This window comes from Tenrec ecaudatus, chromosome 11 (genome assembly GCF_050624435.1).
Source record: "Tenrec ecaudatus isolate mTenEca1 chromosome 11, mTenEca1.hap1, whole genome shotgun sequence".
In the NCBI taxonomy this organism is placed as follows: Eukaryota; Metazoa; Chordata; class Mammalia; order Afrosoricida; family Tenrecidae; genus Tenrec; species Tenrec ecaudatus.
Genome location: NC_134540.1, coordinates 109,286,737 through 109,312,892, shown reverse-complemented (window position 1 = coordinate 109,312,892; position 26,156 = coordinate 109,286,737). Strand labels below are relative to the sequence as shown.

The window sequence follows — 26,156 nt, the reverse complement described above, 5'->3', positions numbered from 1 at the left end:
TCAGGATTAACAGCCCAACTGAAAACACTACGCCACTAAATCTTCTCTGCTGAGTTAGCAGGTATTCAATTTAGCGAAATAATGTGTGTACGAACTTGGAAAATGCTGGTTATTATGATAACCTTACGATAAAACCCACCATGAAGAAAAATCTTGTAACATCATTAAGCCTCATATTTTTAGTTCACATGATTTTATGGGTCACCAAATTCTAAGATGTGCATCATAGTGCCATCTTTGTATTCCTGCCATACCTACCAGATAGATACCCCCAAACATGTGCCGAATCCCCGATTTTCACCCTTAGGTGGACACACGGCAGGACGGCAACCTCCAAACCTGGCAGGCAGAGAGGGGGCCGGTCCTCAGCTCCGGTGCAGAGTCCCAGCGGAGAACAGCCTGGGGATCTTACATAATCGTCGGGATGATGCAATGGGGCGGGGGCCAGAGCTCAGAGCGGCAGGACAGGCGTTCTGCGAGCCCCACCATGTCGCTGTACCGCACCGCGGCGTGGTTCGCCAAAGGGCTGCGAGAATACACCAGGTAAGGCCGCGGGGCGGCACAGGTGGGCCGGGCAGGGCCGGGCGGGCGGGCGGCCGTCACTGCCGCGCCGGGAGTGGGGAGCGAGTGGCTGGCGGCGGTAGGTGGTTGGCCGGAGTGATGGAGACGCGCCCACCAGCTCATCCGCTTATGTCATGGCACAGACCGCGGGATGCTGGAAGCAGTGGGTGTCGCACGGGGCTTCCAGGGGGCGTGGGTGCTGGGGGCGGGGCTTCGCATCTAGACCCCACCCCGTTGACGTAAGGCTCCTGGGTGCCTCTGAGGCCGAGGCCCAAAGCTAGCTGGCCACCCCTGTAGGGCGTGCTCTGAAGTTTGTGTTCTTGGGGAAGCTTTGGTGTCTGGCTGGCTAGTTCTAGATTGACGGCGAGCCTTCGTATTTACATGGGCGTGTTTATTCCTCTTAATAACATATGGCATTTGAACTGCAAGCTGTGGCTTCTGCAAGAACATTCCAAGACACGGATGTCAAGACCCCTGCGGCTTGTGCCTCCTGCGTGCTTTTTGGTGAATGGGCTGCCCTCCCACACTCACCCTAGACTGGCATTTTCGTTTTTAAAGCCCCAGGTAATTCTCATCTGCAGCCCAACCATCTTCTAGGAGGCTGGTCCTTGCACTAGTCTGCTAACCGAGGTTGAAGATGGGAATCTACCCAAAGGCCCCTTGGAAGTAAGGCCTGGCGATCGCCCTAAAAATCAGTCACTAAACGCCCTATGGAGCACTGTGCCACTCTGGCACACATGGCGTTGCCATAGATTGGAGTCAACTGATGGCAGCAGGTTTAAGGCGGCCTGGGCACATGCTCAGGGCACCAAGACACAAGGCACAATTCCTAGGGGAGGTGGCTGCCACGCCCCTCTCATCAACCCATTGTTTGGGGGGAAACTGCACAATTGTCTCAGAACGCAGTGCTACAGAGAACCATGGGAAGTGTGACCCTCGGCTCAGTATTGCTAAACTTAGGTGAATAAGGTAACATCTTTTTAGTCAAAGGGGAGTCTGCTGGCAGTGGCCACTGACTGAGCTGTACTAGTGAAGAGCTTTCTCTGCTCTTGTGGACTCTCTCTCCAGATTCTTTTACCCTGTTTTCTCAACCTTGAGGGAAAGTGGAAATCAGGGTATGGGACCCATACCCAATAGCACGGCAATTTCGTGGGAAAGACAGACAGTCTCCCTGCTGTTGTGCATTGAGTGCCTCCAAGGAAAAAAAGAAAGCAAAATTATTTTGATTCTAATCTGAGAGCTTACTTTTTAAAAAATGATTTCATTGGGGACTCATAAACTCTTATCACAATCCATACATACGTCAATTGTGTAAACCACATTTGTACATTCGTTGCCCTCATCATTCTCAAAACATTTGCTCTCCACTTAAGCCCCTGGCATCAGCTCCTCATTTTCCCCCCTCCCTTGCCCCCAACCCCCTCCCTCATGAGCCCTTGATAATTTATAAATTATTATTGCTTTGTCATGTCTTACACTGTCCGATGTCTCCCTTCACCCACTTTTTAGTTGTCGATCCCCCAGGGAGGAGGTTATATGTAGGTTATAAATCGGTTCCCCCTTTCTACCTCACTCTCCTTCCATCCTCCCGGTATCGCCACTCTCACCACTGATCCTGAAGGGATCATCTGTCCTGGATTCCCTGTATTTCCAGTTCCTATCTGTACCAGTGTACCTCTTCTGGTCCAGCCGGATTTGTAAAGTAGAATTGGGATCATGAGAGTGGGGGGGGGGGGCAGGCAGAGGAAGCATTTAGGAACTAGGCTAGGGGAAAATTGTATGTTTCATCGTTGCTATACTGCACCCTGACTGGCTCGTCTCCTCTCCACAACCCTTCTGTAAGGGGATGTTCAGTTGCCTACAGATGGGCTTTGGGTCTCTACTCCGCACTCCCCTTCATTCACAATGATATGATTTTTTTGTACTTTGATGCCTGATACCTCATCACTTCAACACCTCATGATCCCACAGGCTGGTGTGCTTCTTCCATGTGGGCTTTATTGCTTCTGAGCTAGATGGCCACTTGTTTACCTTCAAGCCTTTAAGAGCCCAGATACTATATCTTTTGATAGCTGGGCACCATCAGCTCTCTTCACCACATTTGCTTATGCACCTGCTTAGTCTTCAGCGATTATGTCATGAAAGTCAGCATCATGGAATGCCATTTTAATAGACCAAAGTGTTCTTGCATTGAGGGAGTAATTGAGTGGAGGTCAAATGTCCATCTGCTACCTTAATACTAAACATATGAATATATGCACACAGATCTATTTCCCCCACCCTCATATATAAATATATTTACATATGTACATCAGCATTTCTATGAAGCTTCCCTACACTATGCCATCCAAGCAGTGTGATCTTGTCAGTTTCTTAAATTTGCTCGAGCATAAGAATTTCTTGAGGCAGCTTTTAAAAGATGACTCCTATTAGCTGGTGTGTGTGAGACTTGAGCAAATCCCGTGTTTGGATGAAGTGGCAAAACACAGATCATCTGAGAGCTTGTCTCCTCGTGATTCTTATCACGGGAGTGGTGGTGAGGGTGGGTAGGGGTTGAAGCCGTGTTATGGAAGACAGGTCTGCCAATCCACTTTCATAAAGATTATTGTTGTGCTGTTGAAACAATTCTTACTCCTATCGACTCCATGGTTATGTCCAAGAAACCCTAATTACCTGGGTTTTGTCAAATTAAGAGAGCAGTCCTTTAAATAAGGCTGAGTGAGTGAGTGATCAACCAGCAAAGGCGTGTTTTTAAGAAGTAAAGGGTGTTAGAGGCAGGAAAGTGCTAACGAAGTTTTGAGTAAGTGGTTCAGTGAGAAGTCTTTCATTTGGAGGAAAGATAATTGATGAACTGTATGAGGTATTGGTTTCTTTCTGATTGATTAGCTCTGGGTAACTGAATCAGAAGGACTTTTAATTATCAAACTGCTATAAAGTAGACTCTTAGGTCCTATTTGGTGCATTTTAAATGTTTGTGGAGATATTATCTCTTGAGAGAGGTCTGATCACTTGGGATAATTGGAGACAGCTCTGGAAAATAGCCCTGGGGAAACTGCGAGTTTTGTATGAGATTAGCTAAAACTATGACTTGAGGTTGGCTGTTTCACAGCTCTTTTAGCTTGAATAAAAATCACCCAGAGGGTTTGGAAACCACAGATTGCTGGGCCGCACCCAAAGTGACTGATTAAGTCCGTGGGCAATTGGTATTTATAACAGGCTGCCAGGCGCTGCTGATGCTGCTTGTCTGGGGATCAGGCGTTCAGACTCATTGGTATAGCAGAATCAGGAAAAAGGTCAGGCTGTCTGCTTCGATAGAGACTTAGAGGCTGGGACGCCCTCCAAAGAAAGGATTGTTTTGAGTTGAAACGGACTCAATAGCAATGCATTGTTGGGGTCGGAGAGAAGGTCTGTGTGTGGCGCAAGTGGTTTGTGTTTTACTACTATAGAGAGCCTGGACCCATCTCGCAATGCTGTGGAAGAAAGGCCTGGCAATCTGCTTCCATAAGGATTGTTGCTATCTTGGCTGTTGAGTCAATTCTGACTCATGGTGACCCCAGGATGACATCCAAGAAACCCTATAGAACAGGTCTACCCTAACACACACAATCCCCATGAGACACAATTGGCTGGATGATGATAGTCTAGCAGAGTAGTAGGTGCCCTGGGGGAAGTGGTGACGGAACAGGAAATCCCTCCGTGGCCTTGATCCTCCAGCCATCACAGGATCTTGGAAAGCCTTTTACTTCTCTCTGCTTCGATTTCCAGTGTTCAAAACAGCGGGAACTGATTGATATCCAGAGGTTGTGAAGAGGGGGGTAAAAATGCTTCCCCAAAAGCATGGGTGGCATGCATAAAAGCTAAGTGTTGTCATTAATCAATAAATTGAGCCAGGATGGAATCCTTGTGCTAAAGGCCAAGAGCCAAGGCAAAAGACAGAGGGGGAGTCTGATATCGTGCAGTCCCAGGAAGGATTCTGGGTCCATAGCTGGCACTTCCCACTTGAACTTTGAGGAAAGGTTACGGCCCCTGGAGCTGCCCTCAGCAAGCCTCTCGGCCACTTGGAAAACCCTCTCTGTTTCCTATTCGTGGAGGAGGGGGCTTGTGAGGCCAGTTTCTTCTTCTCTCTTTCTGGCTCTGCTGTGGTTTTGGAAGCTCACTCTCGACACGTGGACCTTCTCACTGCCCAAACCCTGATTCATCAACCCCTGGGCACTGGCTCTTTCTGAGGAGCCCTGCTGGCTGATAGGGAATCCTTTCACAGAGATACCAGGATCCCCACTCATAGAGGAAAGTCCAGCTTCTCCTTTTACCTCTGTTGCAGTATCAAATGTTCAGAAAGGCTGGGGAGCAGCTCAATGTGGAACATGGGTGATATGAGTGTCATTATTATTGATAATATTACAATGGCAACTACTATCTATTTAACTATTGCCATGTTCCCAGCGCTGTGATACATGCCAGACACATTATCTCATTTAGGCTGCTTACCACGGTCTGCAAAGGACATGGTTCAGAAATGTTAAGCTGGCACAAGAGGTTCCACAGCTATTAAGCTGAGATTTAAACCAAGGTTGTTCAATCCGAAGCCCTTATTTTGATATTATCTTATTATTATTTGAGACAGCCTTTCAAGGAGGCTTTGGGACAGTTAGAAGTCTTGCTTACTTGGGCCACGAGAGCTCAGGGTGTTCTCTGAGCTGCCTGTGCTGTTTAGATGAATTCCAGATGGTAGGACGAGGCGCAGTTTCTCCTGGTAGGAATCTCTCACTTCGCTGTGAGGCAGCAGTGAATGCCTCCATGCGCAACACTTCCCGAGTCCTGGTGATTGAACTGTACTAGGACTTGGACCCAAGACAGCGTCTGTAGCCTCTTGTAGAAACTTTGGGGGCGAAGAAGTGGTCCAAAGAAACCTCTCAGCTCAGAGCATGAGAGGTGCAGGCCGCTGCTGCTGGTGTGCAGAGAGCTCTGCCTGAAGGGACCTTCTGCTACGTCCTTGATCTTCCTGCCTCTACTCTCTGACTTCTCTTTCTTGGATAATTTCATAAACAGGAAATTTAGGAGAGTCAGCAGCAGCAGAAGAGTCCCTGGGTACCGTAAATGGCTAACTGTATGGGAAGAGATAGAGGTGGCCATTGACTTCAGAAAAAGCCACCACCAGAAACCACAGAGCATGCACAGTTCAGCTCTTGCACACAGAGATCCCCCTGAGTTGAAATTCACTCAATGGCATCGATAAAAAAAAGGCATCAGAGGCAGTCAGAGAAAAGTAGTTTGGATGTCACAAGATTGGAATCACTAAATCGTTTCCAAAGTTTTGGAGGGGGCGATGGAGAAAGGCAGAGGAAGGATGGAGCCGCGCGATGTGCTGGTGGAAGAAGGGGAGAAAGCTCACTGTAGACTCGAGTTTTATTTCCAATGGGATCAGCGTTCCTAGCTCATTGTGGCCCGTGGCTCTACGGGTCTGCTATTTCCAGGAGTGGCTATGAAGTTGCATCCCAGGACTTCATTGCTGGTGACCTGGAGATCCAAGTTCCTGGAAGAGCCTTCTTGATCACCGGAGGAAACAGTGGCATTGGGAGAGAAACTGCCATTGAAATAGCCAAGAGAGGTGAGCAGCCGGCCAACTCAGGGTCCCGTGAGCCAACAGTGGGCATGATCCACTGCGTCTTGGGTAGTGAGGAGGGGCCTAGCGGCACTGGGAAGCGACCCCATGGAGATGGCATAGCAGCTCAGCGTCTGAGCTGTGCAGGTAGCACCCAGCTGGCATTGGACAGAGGGGCGACTAGAGGAGACTTTACTCGGCATTTAATTAGTTCACGGCCCACACTCCACGTTGTTTTCTGCTGACACACAGTGAAGGGCTGTAGCCAATCGCCAGTGGCACTTCAAAAAATGTAAGCACTGGTCTCTAGCTCAAGTCCTTGGGTGGTACAAGCAGTTTGCACTTGGCAACCAACTGAAAGGTAGGTGGGTCAAACCTACCCAGTGTCTCTGGAAGAGAAAGGCCCGGGATCCAGATGCTGTCAAGATCACAGGAAATCCTATGATGTTCCAGCCTATGCTGTAGCGCATGGGGTTACCAAGAGCAGGGTGGAGTGCAGGGGGGTGAGGAGCCCGCGAGTCCACCAAAATTGGGATGTGGACCCTCTCTATCGAAGAGCCAGTGCTCTGTAGTGGTGATAGAATCACTGGAAAAGGACAGTGAGAGTAGTTGCCCCGTCTGATGCATGTCAGTATAGACGAATTGACAGAAAAAGAAGACTGAGCAATTGGGAACCAGTACCCCAGAGAATGACCGTGAGGACCTTCGAGGGTGAAGCTAAGGGCAGTGTTGCCTTGCTCTGGTCTTGATGTGCAGGCTCCAGGATTACAGTAGTGTGGCTGGTCTTGATGTGCAGGCTCCAGGATTACACTAGCGCACCCTAACCTTGGCTCTGCAAAGAGGCTCTCCAGGGGCCTGTAAATTAGTCAGTCTGCCCAGGCTTTTCTCTGGGTAAATACCACGATGTTCTGCACATCTCCCCTCCCCTGGTCACCAAATGGCAGCCTGTCTCTTAGAAGCCTCTTCTGTAGGAATAATTGATGTTCTCACAGAGGTTGGGGAAGTTGGTTGGGAATGTATCACATTAAAAGTGATTCAAGACTCTTTTTTTCTTTGTTCCCCTCTAAAGCCTTTTCCAGGGGAATATAATGCCACCTGGAGCTTTCATTCACTTTCCGCCAAGTCAGGAGAGGATTAACTGCATCTTAGCAACTACATCTTAAACTCTGCGCTGCGGTGGGGAGGAGGCAGAGCGTGTTGGGTGTGTGGTTACCCAGCAGCCTTCCATGGAACTGACCCCATTTAATCAAGCGGTCTATTTTAAGTAAAGAAAGCATCCTGGTAATGATTACTTCTGAACTGCCACAGCCAAGGTGTTCTCCTTTAAATCGCCCTTGATTGATGCGGGGCTGGCATCTGCTGAAACAGCATGCGGGCCATTTACGGATGTGGCCTTTCAATAACTTCACGGAGGCCCTCCTGCTACACATTAGGTCAGTGGTCCTCAACTGGGGCTGAACATTAGAGCCCCTTGGGAGCCTTTAAAAATACCCGTGGCTGGGCCCTCCCTGGGTCTCTTCCAAAGTGCCCCAGTGAGTCATAGTGAGGATGCTGGCAGTGCGAGAGTGAGCCAGGACAATACTTCTGCCTGCGCTCAGACCCTTCACAGAGCAGGCAGCGTCCCAAGCAGCGGGGAGAGCACATTGTGTGCGCCTTCCTCGTTCCTTCCCTGCTCTTCCTCTGGAGGACACTAGGTCCATCTAGATTTTCCAGGTTTTCTGGGATTGTACCATTGTTCTGGGAGGGAGCGGGGAGAACTCAGGGGATTATACATATATATAAAATATTTACATATATTTATATATATATTTAGAACTCAGGGGAATATATATATATATATATTCCCCCCCCCCCCCTTCCATTTTCTTCATTTGGGAACGCAGGTCTCCACAGCTAGCTCTGTAACTCATCAGTGATTCTGTTGAATTCCACCAGGTGGCACAGTTCATCTGGTTTGCAGAGATCAGGGCAGAGCCGAGGCTGCCAAAGTTGAGATCATCAGGGAGAGTGGTAACCAGGTGAGTGCTCTTCACCCCTTCTGCTGGGGGCTCCTCCCAGCTGGGATGCTGGGATGTACTGCAAGGTCCCTGGGCCCCAGCCCATGCTTGATGGAGATGGCACTGGCCTGCGTTTGTACTTTAGTTTCAGAAGCAAGCAGCCTCAGCCATGGGGAGAGTGGGATAACGTTATGCTGTTGAACAGGTATGACCTAAGATAACTGGGGCACTGAGGTTTGACTCCAGGCCCCTGGGCTACTGCTAAGCCAGCAGGCAGGCACAACCAGAGCTGTGAGCAATTACATTTGGAAATTTCCATACTGGGCATCCCTGCAGTGTGTTGGAGCTATGGACAGCCCTCTCCGAGTGGCCACATCAGTGCAAACACTCGGGCATTGTCCACCTTAAAGTGACCCATCAGTAAACAGGAAATGCAAATAGCATTTCTTGTTGAGCCACCTTTTCTAACAAGAGCTATGAAATCTGCTTCCCATTTTATGATCTTCCTCTTTGGAGAAGTGGAATCAGCACAGAAGTATCTACTTTTTTTAAAAAAAGCAACTTTTGAAACCTCGGTGGAGCACCTTCTGTCACCATGGACTGGACAGCAACTTGGTTGGTGTCAACTGAAGAAGCAATAATGGTCTTGTGCGTGGGGGGGTCCAAGTCCCAGCCATCGCACTTCCTGGGCAGACACCACTGGCTGCTCAGTGGAGCTGAACGGGTTTTAGCAGAGCTTCCAGGCTGAGATGGACTAGGAAGAAAAGTCTGGCAATCTGCTTCCACAAACCAGCCAATAGAAATCTGTGGATCACAGTGGTGCGATCCGCAACGGATCACGGGCATGGCACGGCACTGAGCAGGGCTTTTATTCCCTTGTGCATGGGGTTGAACCAGCTAGTGTGGTGGAAGCTAACAGTAACCATGGAAAGTGTAAAATGAATGGTAGGCCCCTGTATGTAAAAATCATTAGGAATTTCAAACTGGTGAAAGCAGCGCATTACATCAGTACCGGGCCAATCTGGAGCATAAGGATTCACTGGGAGCTGGAGAGATCGGACCTGTAGGGAGACCTCAGTTAACCCAGGGCCACTCCTATATCCCAAAATAACACGCCCCTTTCATCTCCATTCCACTTTCCTGCTTTCTCTACTGGAAGCCCGCTTCTCCAGCAGACTTTCCCTCCTGCTCTCCTCCTAGGAATGTTTCCCCACTAACTGCCCTCAAGGACAAGCTCTGTGTGGGGAGGGGGGAGGGGTGGTATTGGAGGGTGAGGGGAGCAGTCTGCATCCTGACTCCTCAGTCCTGGACCATGGCCCAAAGGGGTCTTGTCACAATCTAGAATGGAACATTCAGTTGCTGCCCAAGAAGGTTATTGTTTTTTATAGCACATTATCAAAGCAAATGGATATTTCTTTCTCTTCATGAGACTTCTGTCATCTCATGCCATTAGATGCTTTACAGCCGCTTAGTGTTAGCAGCCAGTGCGAGGGGCTCTAAATCTTTCTCTAATATCTGCAAGTGCCCGTGAAAGCGCAGTTTGCTGTTGAGGCAGAGCCAGCCTGCTGCTATAGGAATACTAATCTCTGGCCATGGCGGAGGAGGCTTCGCTGAGATTCTAGCCTGCTGTGGTTTTCAAAGTGAGTTTATCTAGAAAAGGAGGCAAGTTTGGTTTATAATATTGGTTTATAACAATTGGTTTATAATATTGGCTTATCATAATTGGTTTATAATATTGAGTATATGTATCCTCCATCTTTGAGAGGGTTTATAGAGCTAAAGGAAGGCCTGGGCAGTGTCAATGGCTAATATGCTCAGATGCTAAGGGAAAGGTTGTAGATTCGAGCCTAGCAAGAAGTGCCTTCAAAGAAAGGCCTGGCAACTGACTTCTGGGGAACCAGCCATTGAAAACCCTGTGGAGCACTGTTCTGCTGCGACACACATGGAGTCGTCCTGATGGGGACTCTTTGCTAGACCTGAAACAAAGGAAGTTATCTGGGGTAGGCAGGAGCGAGCCTTCACCACACAAACATATTACAGATGTCTAAACACTCAGGTGGGAAACTCACATATATGAGGGGGCTTCAAAAAGTTCGTGGAATAGAAAACTGGAATTAAAACATAATGACATTTTCCCATGAACGCTTTGAAGTCCCTGTGTATTTTGTGTTTATAAATGGCCCCGGCACTCAGAGCTCCGAGTGTCACGCACTGAGGAGGCCGTGTGTTCATATCCATGGGAATGTGCCCTGATGCAGAATCTGCTCAGGAGCTGCACCCTCCCACAGCTCATTTAGTCAGCAGTCCCTAGAGAGCGCACACACAGCAGCGTGGGGTGCTGGGAGGAGCTGGGCCTTGACTTCTCCTACTGGTTCTGCATTTGCCTGGTTATTTTGGAAAATGCCTTATGAATTCAGGCAAAGCCCTCAGCTTCTCTTATCCTCAATCCTCTCATTTGAAAAATAGGGGTGTATTAGAAGTTGGCTGTGTTCCCCAAAAATATGAGTTGAAGTTCTGATCTCCGTACTTCTGGATATGATCCTATTTGGAACAGAAATCTATTCTTTAAAGGCACCTTCTTGTGGTGAATTTGGTCACAGAAGCACTGGATAATCAAGATATAGTGATGCTTTTTTGTAATATGTATTTACATATACACTCTACGTGAAATGTACGGGGCTAAAGAGAAACTGAGGTGGGAGGAACAACCCCTGTCCTCACCAAGTCAACAGTTATGCAGGATAGATACAACTAATGGAACATGACATATCAATGAGGTTGTGTACTCACCCTGGGCTTGCCTGCTCTACTGTGGATCATGGTGGGGCAGAGGCAGCCTGGTTTCGAATTGGAGACCTGTGGTTAACAGCCCAAAATAATGCCCACTGTGCCAGAGGCTGTAGTCTTAGAGGCCTCACCGAGCTCTAGCCAAACAATAATAGAAGAACACAAAACTTTCATTTGACAGCTCCCTTGGTGGCATTTTAGAAATAAGCCTTTCAGATTTTCTTGCTGTTAGTTGCCGTTGAGTTGATTCCAGTGCTCCTGTTCCTCCTTCTAAGTGCTTCCCGGTTTCCTATTTCCTCCCAGAAGTCCAGCTGGCACAAATGGTTTGTACTCAGCTGCTCACCCAAAGACTGGTCAGTAGAACCCATCCAGCAGCACCATGGAAGACGGCTCTGGCTACCCGCTTCCCTGAAACTGACAGTCAAGAAATCCCTCTACAACATTTCTACTCTGTAGTACTCGGAGTCCTCAAGAAGCACAACCGATTCAGCAGGGATCGGCTTATTTTCTCCCAAAGCGTGCTAGATGATTTCCTCATTGCTTTCGGGGCTTCGTCTGCCCAGGCTCCTTGGTCTATTTGTCTAGGATCTCAGCGCCTCTGAGGCAAGTCCCACTGGTAGTGACCCCGTGAGGACAGGGAGAACCATGGGTTTCTGTAACTCTCTTTGGGAGGGAGTCCTCATGATTCCCTCGAGGAGTGGCTCATGGTTTTGCACCCTGCAGTTAGCCCCCCAGTATGTCACCCACGGCATCACTGGGGTTCCTTTGTCTGAGAGAGTGACTCCCTTCTCTTGCTCTTCCCTCCATTTATTTCCAAGACACATCAGAAGCTCCCCAGCAGTTCAGGGAGGTTGCTCAAAGCAGAACTCATTCCAGTTCACTTTTTTGTTTGAAGCCTAGATTTTGTAAAAGTGCAAGGTAGTACTGTTGGGTAGGAGAGAATTTCAGCATAATTTCTGAGAAGGGCCTGGAGACAAAGGATTAGGTGTCTAGACTCCGTTTTCAGTCATTAGTACAGGGGCACGCCTGAACCAAGTATGAATCAGCAGTGTGTGTCCGCCGTGGCTGGAGGAGCACTTCACAGACTGTTTTTGAAGAGCGTAGTCCTGTACAGACAATGCTTTTTGGTTTTGTCAGTAGAGTAATATTACCTTAAGCCAGACTTGAGCTGAAGATGGCATTCAGGCTAACTACAGATCTTCTGAGTCATGAAAATGGACGGTTGCTCCTGTTTTCTCATTCTCTGAGCCTTTCAGGGTGAGGAAATAATAGGCTTCAAGATCAGTAGAAAGCACAGCTGTGGTCTTGGGTTTAACTGATAACATCTCTGGTGGCATGGTGGGGCTATGCGTTGAGCCATTAACCACAAGGTCATTGGTTCAAACCCACTAATCGCTCCATAGGAGAATGATGAGACTGCCTGCTCCTAAAGATTTTAAGTCTTAGAAACCCAAGGGGCAGCTCTATTCTGTCCCATAGGGTGGATATGAATTGGAGTTGACTTGATGGCAGTTTGGTTAGGGTTTTTATCTGACAGAGGAGCCCTGGCGGCACAGTGGGATAAATGTTGGGCTGTTGACCTTACGGTCGGCAGTTCACACCCTCTGAGGGAGCGGTACAGACTTAAAGCTCTGCAAAGTCTACGAGGCAGTTCTACTCTGTCCTAGAGGGTCAGTATGAGTCCACATTGACTCGGCAGTCATGGGTTTGGTTTGGTTTGGTTTCACTTGAGACAAAGTCATGCAAATGGTTAATGTGCTCAGATGCTCACCGAAAGGTTGGAGGTTTGAACCTACCCAGAGGCCTCTTGGAAGAAAAAAAAATCAGCCATGAAAAATATCATGAATCAAGGCAAAGGAAAACACTGGAAAGAACACCATCGTTAAAGGCAACTAACACCAGTGAGAAGGGCCACAAAACTCTACACCATCCCAAGGCCAACTGCCACAAGGTAGAGGTTAGACATGCCTCCATCCTCCAACATTTTTTCCTCTATGCTGACACAAATTAGCCCCTCTCACTGCCCTCGCTTCTCTCCCGGGTTTGATAAATCATTGCAATGGTCATACAGAAATCACATGTGACACTTACGATGATTCTGGCGGCTCATTGAGGAAACGAAAGGGTTACAAAATGATAAGCGTAGAATCCCTTTGTCCGAAGTTCCTCTTCTCAGCCATGCTAGGAGGACACACACGGGCTGCTTTGCTTATTCCATTTGGACTTAACTGATAGCTCACTTAGATGATTGCTTTTTTGAAGACAAACCTTTAAGACCCCGTACACTGTGATTTCTGATAGCTGGGCACCATCTGGTTTCTTCACCACATTTTGCTATACTGATCTTCGGTGAAGATATCACCATATCTTCAGTGATCGCTTTCTGAGGGTGAGTATCAAGTAAGGCCATGTCATAAGAACTAATTGTTGTTATACTGGGGTTAGAATTAAGTGTGAACCCAAAAATCCATTCATGTACTGTATATACTCGTGTATAAACCGAGTTTTTCAGCACATTTTTTATGTAGTTTTTGTGGTACAATTAGGTGCTTCGGCTGATATTTGGGTTGGCTTATACTAGAGTATACACGGTATGTCTCTTGTTTACTTCAGAGACATCGCTATCATTTTATGATAGAGAACATTATAAATCTTCCTTCTGGGAAATAATGTAATTCTTTTGATAATATCGTTAATTTAGGCAATGGTATAGGATATTGACCCATGGACTAACAGAAGAACAAATAGCTCTTTATTGGCCATACCTCTACCTGGTACACCAAGCTTTGAGGGCAACATATTGGCATGAAGCTGCGAACTAAAGAGAGATTTTTGGGGGCAGCCCCAATCCCAGCTACGTTGACCCCCCTCCCCAGAAAAATTCACTACACAGGACAGCACTGAAGATACAGCCTGAGGGGAAAGTGGCAGGTCTGCCAGACCACATGGAAGCAAACTAAGAGAGAAAGAGAGAGAGAAGAGAGGAGGACGACACTCCTGCTTGGAGCAGCCAAGGCACAGAAAATAAAAGGAAATAGAGGAAAGAACTAAGGGGCATAAGACATTTATAAAGGTAGAACTATAGGCATGTACATATGTAAACCTATTAATATATAACATTAGGGCTATAGGTATATATATATGTATATATACACACACATATATACAGTATTAAGGAAGCAGACAAACATTAGGCCTCTGCTCAAGTACCCCATCAATGCAAGACACTTTGTTCTAATAACTTGGCATTCTGTGATGCTCACCTTCCCAACACATTTGCTGAAGACAAAATGGTGCATAAGCAAATGTGGTAAAAAAAACTGATGATGCCCAGCTATTAAAAGATATAGCATCTGGGGTTTTAAAGGTTTGAAGTTAACCAAGTGGCTATCTAGCAGGGAAGCAACAAAGCCCACATGGAAGGAGCACACCAGCCTGTATGATCACTAGATGTCGAAAGGATCAGGTATCGGGCATTAGAAGACCCAAAACAATCATACCAATGCAAATGAGTTGGATCAGAGTGGAGACCCAAAGCCCATCTGTAGACAATTGGACATCCTTCATAGAAGGGTTACAAGGAAGGGACGGGTCAGCGAGGGTGTAGTATAGCAACCACGAAACACACAACATTCCTCTAGTTCTTTATTGTTTCCTCCCGCTCACCCCACTATCATGACCCCAGTTCTACCTTACAAATCTGGCTAAACCACAGCATGTACACTGGTACAGAAAAGAGCTTTCAATACACAGATAAGGCCCCCAGCAACAGTAATGGGCGTAGCAATACCATGAAGGTAGGGGGAAGTTGTGGGGGGGGGCAGGGAGAGTAACAGGGAAAAGGGGGAACCAATCACCAGGGTCAATGTACACCAATGTACACTCCCTTACCCCCACTGAGGGGGACAAACAACAAACATGGGTAAAGGAAGACAGTGGACAGTGTAAGATATGAAAATAATTTATAATTTATCAAGTGTTCACAAGGGTGAGAGGTAGGTTGAGGGAAGGAAAAAGGAGGAGCTAATATGAATGGCTCAAGTAGAAAGAAAATGTTTTGAAAATGATTATGGCAATATATGTACAAATGTGCTTGATACAATCGATGTATGGAGTGTTATAATAGCTGTAAAAGCCCCCAGTAAAATGATTTATTTTTTTTTAAGTGAGAATGTCCCTTGGAGGGAAGAATAGTGAGACTTCATCTCATGTACGTCGGACATGTTGTCAGGGAAGGTTAGGCTTTGGAGAACGAATGATACCGTGCTTGGTAAAGTAGAGCAGCAGCAAAAAGAGGGCAAGGCCCTTGACAAAATGGATCGACACGGTGGCTGTAACGATCGGCTCCAGCATAGGACAAACTATAAGGATGGCACAGGACCAGGCAATGTAACCAAATATTCAGACCTGAGGAAGATACGCACACACGCACCCGCACTTGTGTGTAGAAGAAGACGTATAATTAAAGAGGAAAAATAGAAAGGGATGAAGATTTAAAAAAAGACAAGGACAAAAAGAAGAACCACAAATATATGGATGTGCAGAGGAGAGACAAAAGAGAGAAAAGAGTGGGTGCTGGCGTTCTGTTGCTATGGAAGTGTGACTATGGGCAGGACCATGCACTCAGAGCTAAAAAGAAGGGGGAAGAGAGGCCTTTGGGTGGGTCTGCTCAAATCTACAGTTTGCCTGTTTTTGCCTGAGGTTGGGTTACAATATAAGAGGAAGTAGAGAGGTAGGGGGAAACAGTATTAGAAGTACAAAAACAAATAAAATAATCCAATAAAACCCCTTGTGGGTGGATTCTTGCTCCTTTGGCTGTGTTATTGTATGTGCTGCATAGGGGAGAAGGAACATGTGCAGTTGGTGGGGGTGGGGTGGAGGTGTGGCACATCAAAGAAGAATACAGGAAAGAAAGAGAAGAGGGGAAAAAAATGAGAAAAGTATAGCTTGGGTACCAAGCGTGTCTGCACCAAGCAACCCATGCAGTCTGCTATCCACTCAGGGCCGCCAGTGCTCAGTGAGGTAAGAGGTTTGGTGGGCAAGGTTGCCTCGGATCAGAAAAAGTTGATTGTTCTAGGGAGACAGAGTGACAGAAGCAAGCTCATGCCACTGGTCAATGGTAAAGGGAGTCTATCAGCAAAAATTGTATCACTCCTACTTTTAAAAACTGATCTACTTGGTTTTTAAGTTGATTTTCTCACGGTAGGAAGTGCAGGATTGTCCTCCTATGGAAATCTCCCCAGTAGTTGCTGAGATTTTCCTGCGCTTCTTATCTGGGGCCATATTCCCCCATCTTTCTTTTTCTTGGTTGACCGGTGCTGCCAGCGGCATTGATTTTGGATCCAAGCAGCTAAAATAATTGAGAGTTTCAATATTTTTACTGTTCATCATGATGGCGCTTATTGGTCCAGTTGTGAAGTTTTTTGTTTTCCTTAGGTAGATGCATAATCCATACTGAAGTCTATCATCTTTGAGCTTCATCAGGAAGTGCTACAGTTCACTCATTTCAGCAAGCATGGTTGCATCATGCGTGTATCAAAGGTTGCTAATGAACTTTCCTCCAAGTGGATGCTGTGTTCTTCTTCATCCAATGTCTTCTTGGATTATTTGCTCAGCATATCAATTGAATAAGTGTGATGAAGTGATGCCACCCTGTTGCACATCTTTCCTGATTTTAAACCATTCAGGATCCTTTGTTCTGTTGAAATGACTGCCTCTTGGTCTATATAGAGGTTCCAAATGAGCACAATTTTAAGTGATCTGGAATTCCCATTCTTCACAATGCTATTCATAATTTGCAATGATCAAGAAACTATAAGTAAGTATTAAAAACATTTTTATGGTTAATTAGGTGAATATTTACAGAGCATATCATTCAACAAGTCATGTATATTCTGATTCACGTCAACCATTTCAATCCCTTTAATGTGCCACCACTTATCCCACTTCCTCCTTACATTTCCTGTTTCCATTCCTTCTTCTTTCTAAACCCTCTGAACTTTGTCTCTGGATAAATGTTGCTCTTTAGCTCTTAAATGTTTTATTTTTCAAATGCAGAACTAAGTTAAACATAATACTTGAAGGATGAGGCTCCCACCAATCTCAAATCAAACACTGAGCTTGGTTTCTCTGATTTAGAGTTCTGTCCCAGATTTTCCACCCACTCTATCCAGAACTTTCTAATGTGCTGACACCATCTAGTTTTTCTAGTTTCAGGGTTATGGAGACTTAGTTGCTTAGTCCATTAGAAAAATTGCTTCCATATGTCTCTTCATTTTTGCCTTTGTTTCCATATGTCTCTTTGATTTTGATTCTTTCCTCAAATGGGAATAACCCAAAAGTTGTGCCTTAGATGACTGCTCACAAACTTTTTTTTAATTAAAAGATCATTTTATTGGGACTTCTTACAGCTCTTATAACAACCCATACAACAAGTGTATCAAGCATACTAATACGTATATTGCCATCATTATTTTCTAAACATTACTTTCTATTGAGCCCTTAGTATCAGCTCCTTCCAACGCCCCCACCCTCACACCCCTTGATAAATTATCAATTATTATTATTTTCATATCTTAATATTGACCACTGTCTCCCTTCCCTTGTGATTTCTGTTGTTTGTCCCCCTGGTGGGTGGAGGTGGTGGTGGTAGTTTTGTGTCCATCACGGCAATCAGTCCTCTCTTCTCACCTCCTCATCCCACCTTCTGCCACCCCCCACCCCCCACCCCTGCTGTATCACTACTCTTATTCCTGCTCCTGGATTCTGTGTGTTGTGAGCTCATATCTGTACCTGTGCACATGCTCCAGTCTAGCCAGCAGTGAAAGGAAGGACTGGGGTCATGATAGTGGGGGGTGTGGAAGCCTCAAGGAACCAGAGGAATATTGTGTTTCACTGGTGTTATGCTATGCCCAGGCTGACTCATCCCTTCCTTGTGACCCTTCTGTGAGGGCATGTCTCATTGTTTACAGATAGGTTTGGGGTCTCTGTTCTAATCCCCCTCATTCTCAACAATATGGTTTGTTTGTTTGGTTGCTTGCTTGCTTGCTTTGGGTCTTCTGATGCCTGTTACCTGATCCCATTGATACCTCATGATCACACTGATTGGTGTGCTTCTTCCATGTGGGCTTGTTGCTTCTCTGCTAGATGGCTGTTTGTTTAACTTCAAGCCTTTAAGACCCCTGGCGTTATAGCTTTTGATAGCCTGGCACCATCAGCTTTCTTCACCACATTTGCTTATTCATCCATTTGTCTTCAGCAATTGTACCAGGAGGGTGCTCACAAATTTTTAAGATTTAAATTCTGATATTCTCTTTCAGCCAAGATGTACCTGACATTAATAATGATAATCCTTCATTTCACATCCTCTTCTCAATCAAGCTTGAGTTTCTGGCAGTTTCCTGTTAATGTACTGCTACAACCACTTTTGAATTATCATTAAAATTATCATCAAATTTTATTTGTTTGAGATTAGTGATAGTGTTCAATAACTCCTGAATTCTACTGAATCACTTTTCTTTGGAATGAGCATACATATGGATCTCTTCCAGTTGGATATGGATTTATTCCAGTTCTAGACATAGATGAGTAAGTACCATCAATGTGTTGAATTATTTTAATTTATGATCAGTCACTTCCAGAACCGTTTTTTTAAATGCCCTTAGTCAGCTTGGACTTCTTCCTTCAGTACTATCAGTGGGTGATCTTACACTACCTCTTGAAATAGTTGAATGTTGACAAATTATTTTAGAACAGTGACTGTGTATTCCAACCTCTCTTGATGCTTCCTTTGTTATTTGGTATTTACCCCTTTACGACTCATAGCTTGATAATTTTTTCCAGTTCTTTAAGCTTGAGATATAGTTTTCATTTTTTCTTTCTACCTCCAAGTCCTTGAATATTTCATTATTATGTTTTATTTGTGTTTTTGAGCTGCCCTTTGAAATTTTCTGCTCAACCCTTTTGTTCCCTTCTTTCTTTCATTCATTTTAGCTACTTTATGCTCAAGAAAATTTGAGTCTCTTCTGAAATCCATTTTAATATTCTCTTTCTTTTTAGCCTTTTCTTTCTTTATATATGGTGCTTTTGATGTCACCCTACAACTTGTCTGGTCTTTGGTCATTAGTGCTTAATGTGTAAAATCTACTCTTGAGATGGATCCAAATTCGGGTAGAATATACTCCAGGTCATCTTTGGCACTCGCGGGCTTGTTTTACTCTCCTTCAGCCCCAGCTTGAACTAGCTGAGTGACATGAGTAAGTGAAGGTCTGTTACACAGCCATCCTTTGCCTTGTTCTGACTTCTCGGTCATCTTTTTGAGCTTTTCTGTCCTCTTTCCACAGATATGCTCGATTTGATTCTTGTGCATTCCATCTGGTGAGGCGAGGTGCAGAGTCATGTGTATGTTGTTGGTAAGAGGTGTTTCCAATGAATAAATTGTTGGTCTTGAAAAATTCTTTTATGAGATTTCTGGTGCCATTTCTTTCACCAAGACCATAACTTCCAAATATGATCCTTCTTCCAGTAATTACTAATGCATTTTGATTACATGTTTGATCAATTTCAGACTTTGGAAGTTGGTAAATATCTTTAATATCTGACATTAGTGGTTGGTGTATAGATTTTAAAATAGTCATATTATCTGGGTATCCTTGTAGGGATGTGCATGTTATCTGATCATTGGCAGCAGTGAAATGGTCTTTGTGACAATGAATATGACATGATTCTTTTTCAGCCTGTTATTTCTAGAATAGTAGATCATATGATAGTCCAATTCAAAATGTTGAATACAAATCCATTTTAGCTCACTAATACCTAGGATATCAATCTTCAAGCATTTAGTTCCTGACAATGCCCAATTTTCCTAGATTCACGCTCTGATTTTTAGTGAATGTTTGCAGCTATTCTTATTTTTAATGGAATCATATCAGCAAATCAAGGTCCTTGAAGCTTGACTCCATCCTTGTCATTACAATGAACATTACTTTGAGGAGACAGTTCTTCTCCGGTCATACTTTGAGTGTCTACTAACCTGAGGGTCTCGCCTTCTGGCACCATGCTGGGCATAGAGGAAACGTTATAAATAGCAAGCATGTTTCAGTTGTTGACTACATGCATAACTTTCTGTGCACCACCATGAGGGCAGTGGAGGGCACTGGGGCTGATTCCTTTGTCAAGGAATTCTAAATCTCGAGGCTGAGGCAGTTGTCCTAATACATGACATCAGGAGCAAGGGTTTAGAGTCACGGAGGAAGTTGTGATCTTACACTTATGCTGTGCCTTAAATATCATCTAAAGAACAAAATATTGACAAAATTCTACATTTTTGTCAGTAGGAATATGACATTTCCATAAAATTGCATATCCGACAGTCATCAAAAGGTTTAAGAAAGAGTCTAGGGATGTTGCGAACAGGAGCGCAGCTGCTGTCCAAATGTTGGAGGCTGGAATTCACCCGGAGGTATTTGGGAAGACAATTTTGGGATCCTATTTCTGAAAAATCAGCCATCGAAAATGCTACACGGTCATACATGAAGCAGAATCCGCTAGACAACACTCGACTAAAGTGATAAATTTATATATTACAAAAATACCTACAAATACACTATTAGATAAAAGCTGAAGGACATAATCTGATTCCTAAGAAAGCTGCGCTTTAGCTTTGCTTCTAAGGAGTGATTGTGGCTTTACAACGTACATGTATTTTTAATGAAAAGGATATGGGTTTAGATATATACATAATATATGTGTGTGTATATTTTAGAAACTTTAAACGTTCTAATTTTCTATTTTAGAATATATTTCTGCACATTGTGGACTTGTCTAATCCTAAGAACATCTGGAAATTTGCTGAGAAATTCAAGAAAGAACATAAATTAAATGTTCTGGTAAGCTTTGTAGCAGTAAGTCAAAGATAAAGCTCCTGATTGCGTGTTTTTTGTCCATGTGTATGCTAATTGTGTGTGCATAGAATCTTCATAAGAATCTCTTATAATTAGCCCTGCTCATGTAATCAAGTTTACTTCTTTGATTCTAGAGGGGACCCAGCATGTTGGTTAGGTTTATAGGGAGCTTTCCTACTTAGTGTTTGCCCACTAGCTATGTATTGTGGGAGGGAAAGTTTGGGTCATTGTTCATAAAATGACTATATATATAGACATCTGAGCTCTTCAGCTATGGTGACTGTCATATGACAATTATGAGCGAGGAGGATATGGGAAGGGGAGAACCTTGTCCAAAAAAAATGCCTGCTGCAGACAGCACCACCTTTAGTAACACAATTGACATAACACCCCATGCAGAGCCAAGGAGCATGCCCAATGGACCAGATAGTCTAGTCGGACCTAAGCTAATTCCCTGTCCTAATGGTTTCTACTCGCATGTGCTCCAGAATGTCTGTTTGGGCAGAGGTCTGGATTGGCATTGTCCAGGCTGGTTATTGAGCTCTTGAACTGTTACTACATGTTGGGTTGGCCCCCAGCTCATGGTAACCCCATGCACAATGGAACTGAATGCTGCCCAGACCTATGTCATCTCTTTGATCCATTGTGGATTCGGTCATTGTGATCCATAGGGTTTGATTGGCTTCTTTTCAGAAGTAAATCCCCAGGCCTTTCTTCTTAGTCCAATCCAACTTAGCTGCGAAGTTCTGCTGAAAGCCGCTCAGCACTGTAGCAGCATGTAAGCCTCCACTGTCAAAGTGGAGGCTGCTCACAAGGTGTCTTGTCCAGGAATCCAATCTAGGGACCCGATATGGAAGGAGAGAATTCTGCCACCGAACTGCCATTGCCCTCATTAATGTATTTTTGGTGTAAAACACATATTTCAAAAGATGTAGTGTGAAAAAATATCCTGTTGATATTTTCTATTGAGTATATGTTGAAATACTATTTTGGATATGTTAGATTAAATAAAACATGCTGTCAACAGGAGTATTGCCTGGTTCTTTTTGCCTTTTGAATGTGGATACTAGAATATTTTGAGTCACGTTATTTTTTACTGTACGGTGCTAATCCAGACAAACTCCCTGAACACTTGGTTGTACAGAAGGGCATCTGGTGGTGCTGTCTCCCCAGAGGGCTCTGCCTCCTTCTTCATTTGGAACTTCTGCCCAAGTGGCCTTTTCCTGGACGTGCTGTGAAGAGAAGGGGCCATATTGTAGGGCTAGAGTCATTCAGAAGCCACCTTCCAGGTTGGGGGTGGTGGCGGCATGGGATTTGAAACTAGTTCTTTTGGCTCTGTTTTTCTTTCTTTTGAAATGGAAACTGAAATTTCTAGATCAATAATGCAGGTTGCATGGTCAATAAGAGAGAACTCACAGAAGATGGACTTGAAAAAAACTTTGCGACCAACACTCTAGGTAAGTACAAGCTATTTTCTTGTTTGTGTTTACACAGAACGAACTAGACATAGACTACATGGAACCAAAGAACATGAAACAAACTTTGAGAAAAATATTCACCAACTTTTTGGTTTCTTGATCCTTGGAATGATTGTATTGGTTTGACATTTATCCTTATGCCATTATTTTCTTTCATAAAATGCCACCTCCTTTCATGTTCCTTATGTACCATTGAAGGAAAGGATGGGACGTTCTTTCTTTATTTTACCAGTTTTATTGGCACTTCATCCCCATATCATACAATTCAATAGTTCAATCATATCAAAAGAGTTGTGCAATCATTACCACAATCGATTTTAGAATATTTTCTTCTTTCTTGTATTCTTTGTTATGTGTGTAATTATTTTTTCAATCGTGGCAAAAATATATACAACCAAATATATTCCCATTCAATAATATATTCCCCCACAACAAAATATATTCCCATTCAACAACGTCTACATGTCTAATTCAGTGCCATTGATTATACGCTTCATGTTGTACACCCACTATTGATATCTCTCTCCAAATTGTTACACCACCATGAAATGCCCTGTAAGCAAAACCTCTTCCTCCTTCACTCATGGTAACCATAGCTCAAGTTTGGTCTCTTTTTCTTCATTTAGTAGTTTTCTTGATATAATATTCAAGTACAATATACTTTCACAGTTAAATTGCTTTCCAATAGTTATATATATATAAAATCACAATCAGTTCTACTTCCCCTCCCACATTCACTGATTGCTCCCCAGTTCCCCTCACCCTCCCCACCCCACCCTATTCCCGATAAACCATTTCATTAATTATTGTCTCCACTCCTTCTGTGCTTCATAAACTGGAAAAGCTAACAGAAACAAATTTCAATGCATAAGAAAACAACAATAATAATATAAAGATCAAAATAAAGAGGAAGAGGAAGAAAAGGCCACCATTTTTGTAAGCAGCTGCCATCTTGGAAACTCACAGGGGCAGTTCTGCCTCGTCCAATGGAGTCCCGGTGAGTGGGCATCAACTCAATGGCAGTGGATGCAGTGCCAGGATACGAAGTCTTGTAAAAATCAGTTTTACTGGAAGCTCAATGCTCATAAAATTGTTTTGGAGAGGAGAGCAGGTAGAGAGTGAAAATACAAGAATTACAGCTCAGGGTAGAAGCTACAACCCTGAGCCAAGAAGATGGTTAGAACACACGATACTTAGGTTTAGTTGCTGCACTACAAGCACAGGCTGGGTAATTTCACACCAGGTGAGTGGCTCCCAATGGGAGGTTCCTGGACCAGCCACATCAGCCTCACCTGCGCACTTGTTAGAAATGCACACTCTCAGGCCCTACCCCAGATTCATGGAAGCCAACACTCTGGGAATGGGACCCTGAAATCTGTTGTCAACAAGCCCCCTAGATGATTTAATGCGTCTTAAAGTTGTAAGTCCACTGTTTAACCTCTCTGGATTCTCTCTTAAAACAAGGAGTCTGGAAATGCAACAAATCCAAGATTCTCCCCAGTATCGATAGTGCATCTGCACCGTAAGCTGTTTCTCACCTTGGCCTTGGTTCCAGCGGGGATACCATTGCTGTGCAGCATTTTGGGGGTAGCTCTATCGCAGGGAAAAACCATAGAGTAGGCTGCAGCCGAAGACTCCCAGGCAGCTGCTCATCAAGATCCACTACAAAAGGGAAAGTGGGGCCCTTGTCCAGAACTTATTTAGGATGTTAAGACAGCAGTAGCAGAACACTTCAAAGCATCGGACTTTTTATTTTTTCAATAAATCATTTTATTGGAGCTCTTAGAGCTCTTATAACAATCCACATATCAATTGTGTCAAGCACATTTGTACATATGTTGGCATCATCATTTCCAAAACATTTTCTTTCTACTTAAGCCCTTGGTATCAGCTCCTCTTTCCCACCCCCTCCATCCCCTACACTCCCACCTTTGTGAACCCTTGATAATTTATAAATTATTTTTATTTTCATATTTTATACCATCTGCTGTCTCCCTTCACCACGTTTCTGTTGTTTGTCCCCCTTGGGGGTTATACATTGATCCTGAGGATCAGTTTTCCCTTTCTCTACCTTCTCCCCCACATTCCCTCTACCCTCATGGTCTCAACTGCTCTCAACATTGGTCCTGAGGAGTTTATCTGTACTGGATTCTGTGTGTTGAGAGCTTACATCTGTGCCAGTGTACATTCTCTGGTCAAGCCGAATTTGTAAGATAGAACTGGGGGCATGATGCATGGGGTGGCAGCGGGAGGAAGCATTCAAGAACAAGAGGAATGTTGTGTGTTTCATCGGTGCTCTACTGGATGTCCAATTGTCTACAGATGGGCTTTGGGTCTCCATTTGGATCCCCCTCATTGGCATCAAAATGGTTGTTTTCTTTGGGTCTTCTGATGCCTGATAACTAATCCCGTCAACACCTTGTGATCACACGTGTTAGTGTGCTTCTTCCATGTGGGCTTTGTTGCATCCCTGCTAGCTAGTTGCTTGTTTAACTTCAAGCCTTTAAGACCCCAGATGCTATCTCTTGTAATAGTGGACACCATCAACTTTCTTCACCACATTTTGTCTTCAGCGATTGTATCGGGAAGGTGAGCATCACAGAATGCCAGGTTAGTAGAACAAAGTGTTCTCACATTGAGGGGGGACTTAAATAGAGGCATCATTGGTCCTTTTAACAGCTGTTCATCCACCCACCATGTGCCACCATTGTACTGAGGGTGGGTTATGTGCTGGGTTCTAGTGAGCATAATCCATGCATGTCGCTTTAACCCTCATGACCACCTTACAAAGGAGGTATTCCTGCCTATACATTAAAAATGAGGAATCATCAGAAGCAACAAAGCCCACATGGAAGAACACACCAGCCTGTGTGATCACAAGGTCCTGAAGGGATCAGTTATCAGACATCAAAGAACAAAAAAACATATCATTGGGTGCACACCTCTATGATATGATCTCTGAGGACAAACGGGTGCATAAACAAATGTGGTGAAGGAAGCTGATGGTGCCTGGCTATCAAAAGGTATAGCGTCTGGGGTCTTAAAGGCTTGAGGGTAAACAAGCGGCCATCTAGGTCAGAAGCAACAACGTCCACATGGAAGAAGCACACCAGCTTCTGCGATCACAAGGTGTCAAAGGGATCAGGTATAAGGCATCATCAAAGAGGGAAGTGCAGAGTGGAGACCCAAAACCCATTTGTCAGCCACTGGAAATCCCCTTGCAGAGGGGTCTAGAGGAGGAGATGAGTCAGTCATGGTGCAATGTAGCACCGATGAAGAATATAGCTTTCCTCTAGTTCCTAAATGCTTCCTCTCCCCTCCCCCCACCCCCACTATCATGATCCGAATTCTACCTTGAAAGTCTGGCTAGACCAGAGGATGTATACAGGTGCAGATAGGAACTGGAGACACAGGGAATCCAGGGCGGATGTTACCTTCAGGACCAGGAGTGTGAGGGGTGATACTGGGAGGGTAGAGGGAGAGTGGGTTGGAAAGAGGTAACGATTACAAGGATCTACATGGGACAACAGAAAAGTGGGTGAAGGGAGACATCGGACAGGGCAAGATATGACAAAATAATAATTTATAAATTATCAAGGGCTCATGAAGGAGGAGACAGTGGAGAGGGAGGGGGAAAAAAGAGGACCTGATGCCAAGGACTTAAGTGGAGAGCAAATGCTTTGAAAATGATGAGGGCAATGAATGTACAGATGTGCTTTACACAAGTTATGTATGTATGGATTGTGATAAGAGTTGTATGAGCCCCTAATAAAATGTTTTTTTTAAAAAAAGAAAAAAATGAGGCATCAGAGACAGAGAGAAGTGATAT

General features: G+C 44.7%; 1 protein-coding gene across 2 annotated transcripts in view; it reads left to right on the top strand.

Moving 5' to 3' along the window:
- Positions 1–314: 314 nt before the first annotated feature.
- DHRS12 (dehydrogenase/reductase 12) overlaps positions 315–26,156 on the top strand; it is a 67,468-nt gene continuing 41,626 nt past the window's right edge. The window contains exons 1-5 of one of the 2 annotated variants that reach the window (XM_075563491.1): positions 315–543; positions 6,036–6,169; positions 8,099–8,181; positions 20,742–20,834; positions 22,225–22,306. In XM_075563491.1, coding sequence (XP_075419606.1) covers positions 425–543; positions 6,036–6,169; positions 8,099–8,181; positions 20,742–20,834; positions 22,225–22,306 — 511 coding nt within the window. In that variant the 5' untranslated portion in view covers positions 315–424. The remainder of the gene's footprint in view (positions 544–6,035; positions 6,170–8,098; positions 8,182–20,741; positions 20,835–22,224; positions 22,307–26,156) is intronic. The other variant, XM_075563490.1, reaches the window with a different exon arrangement.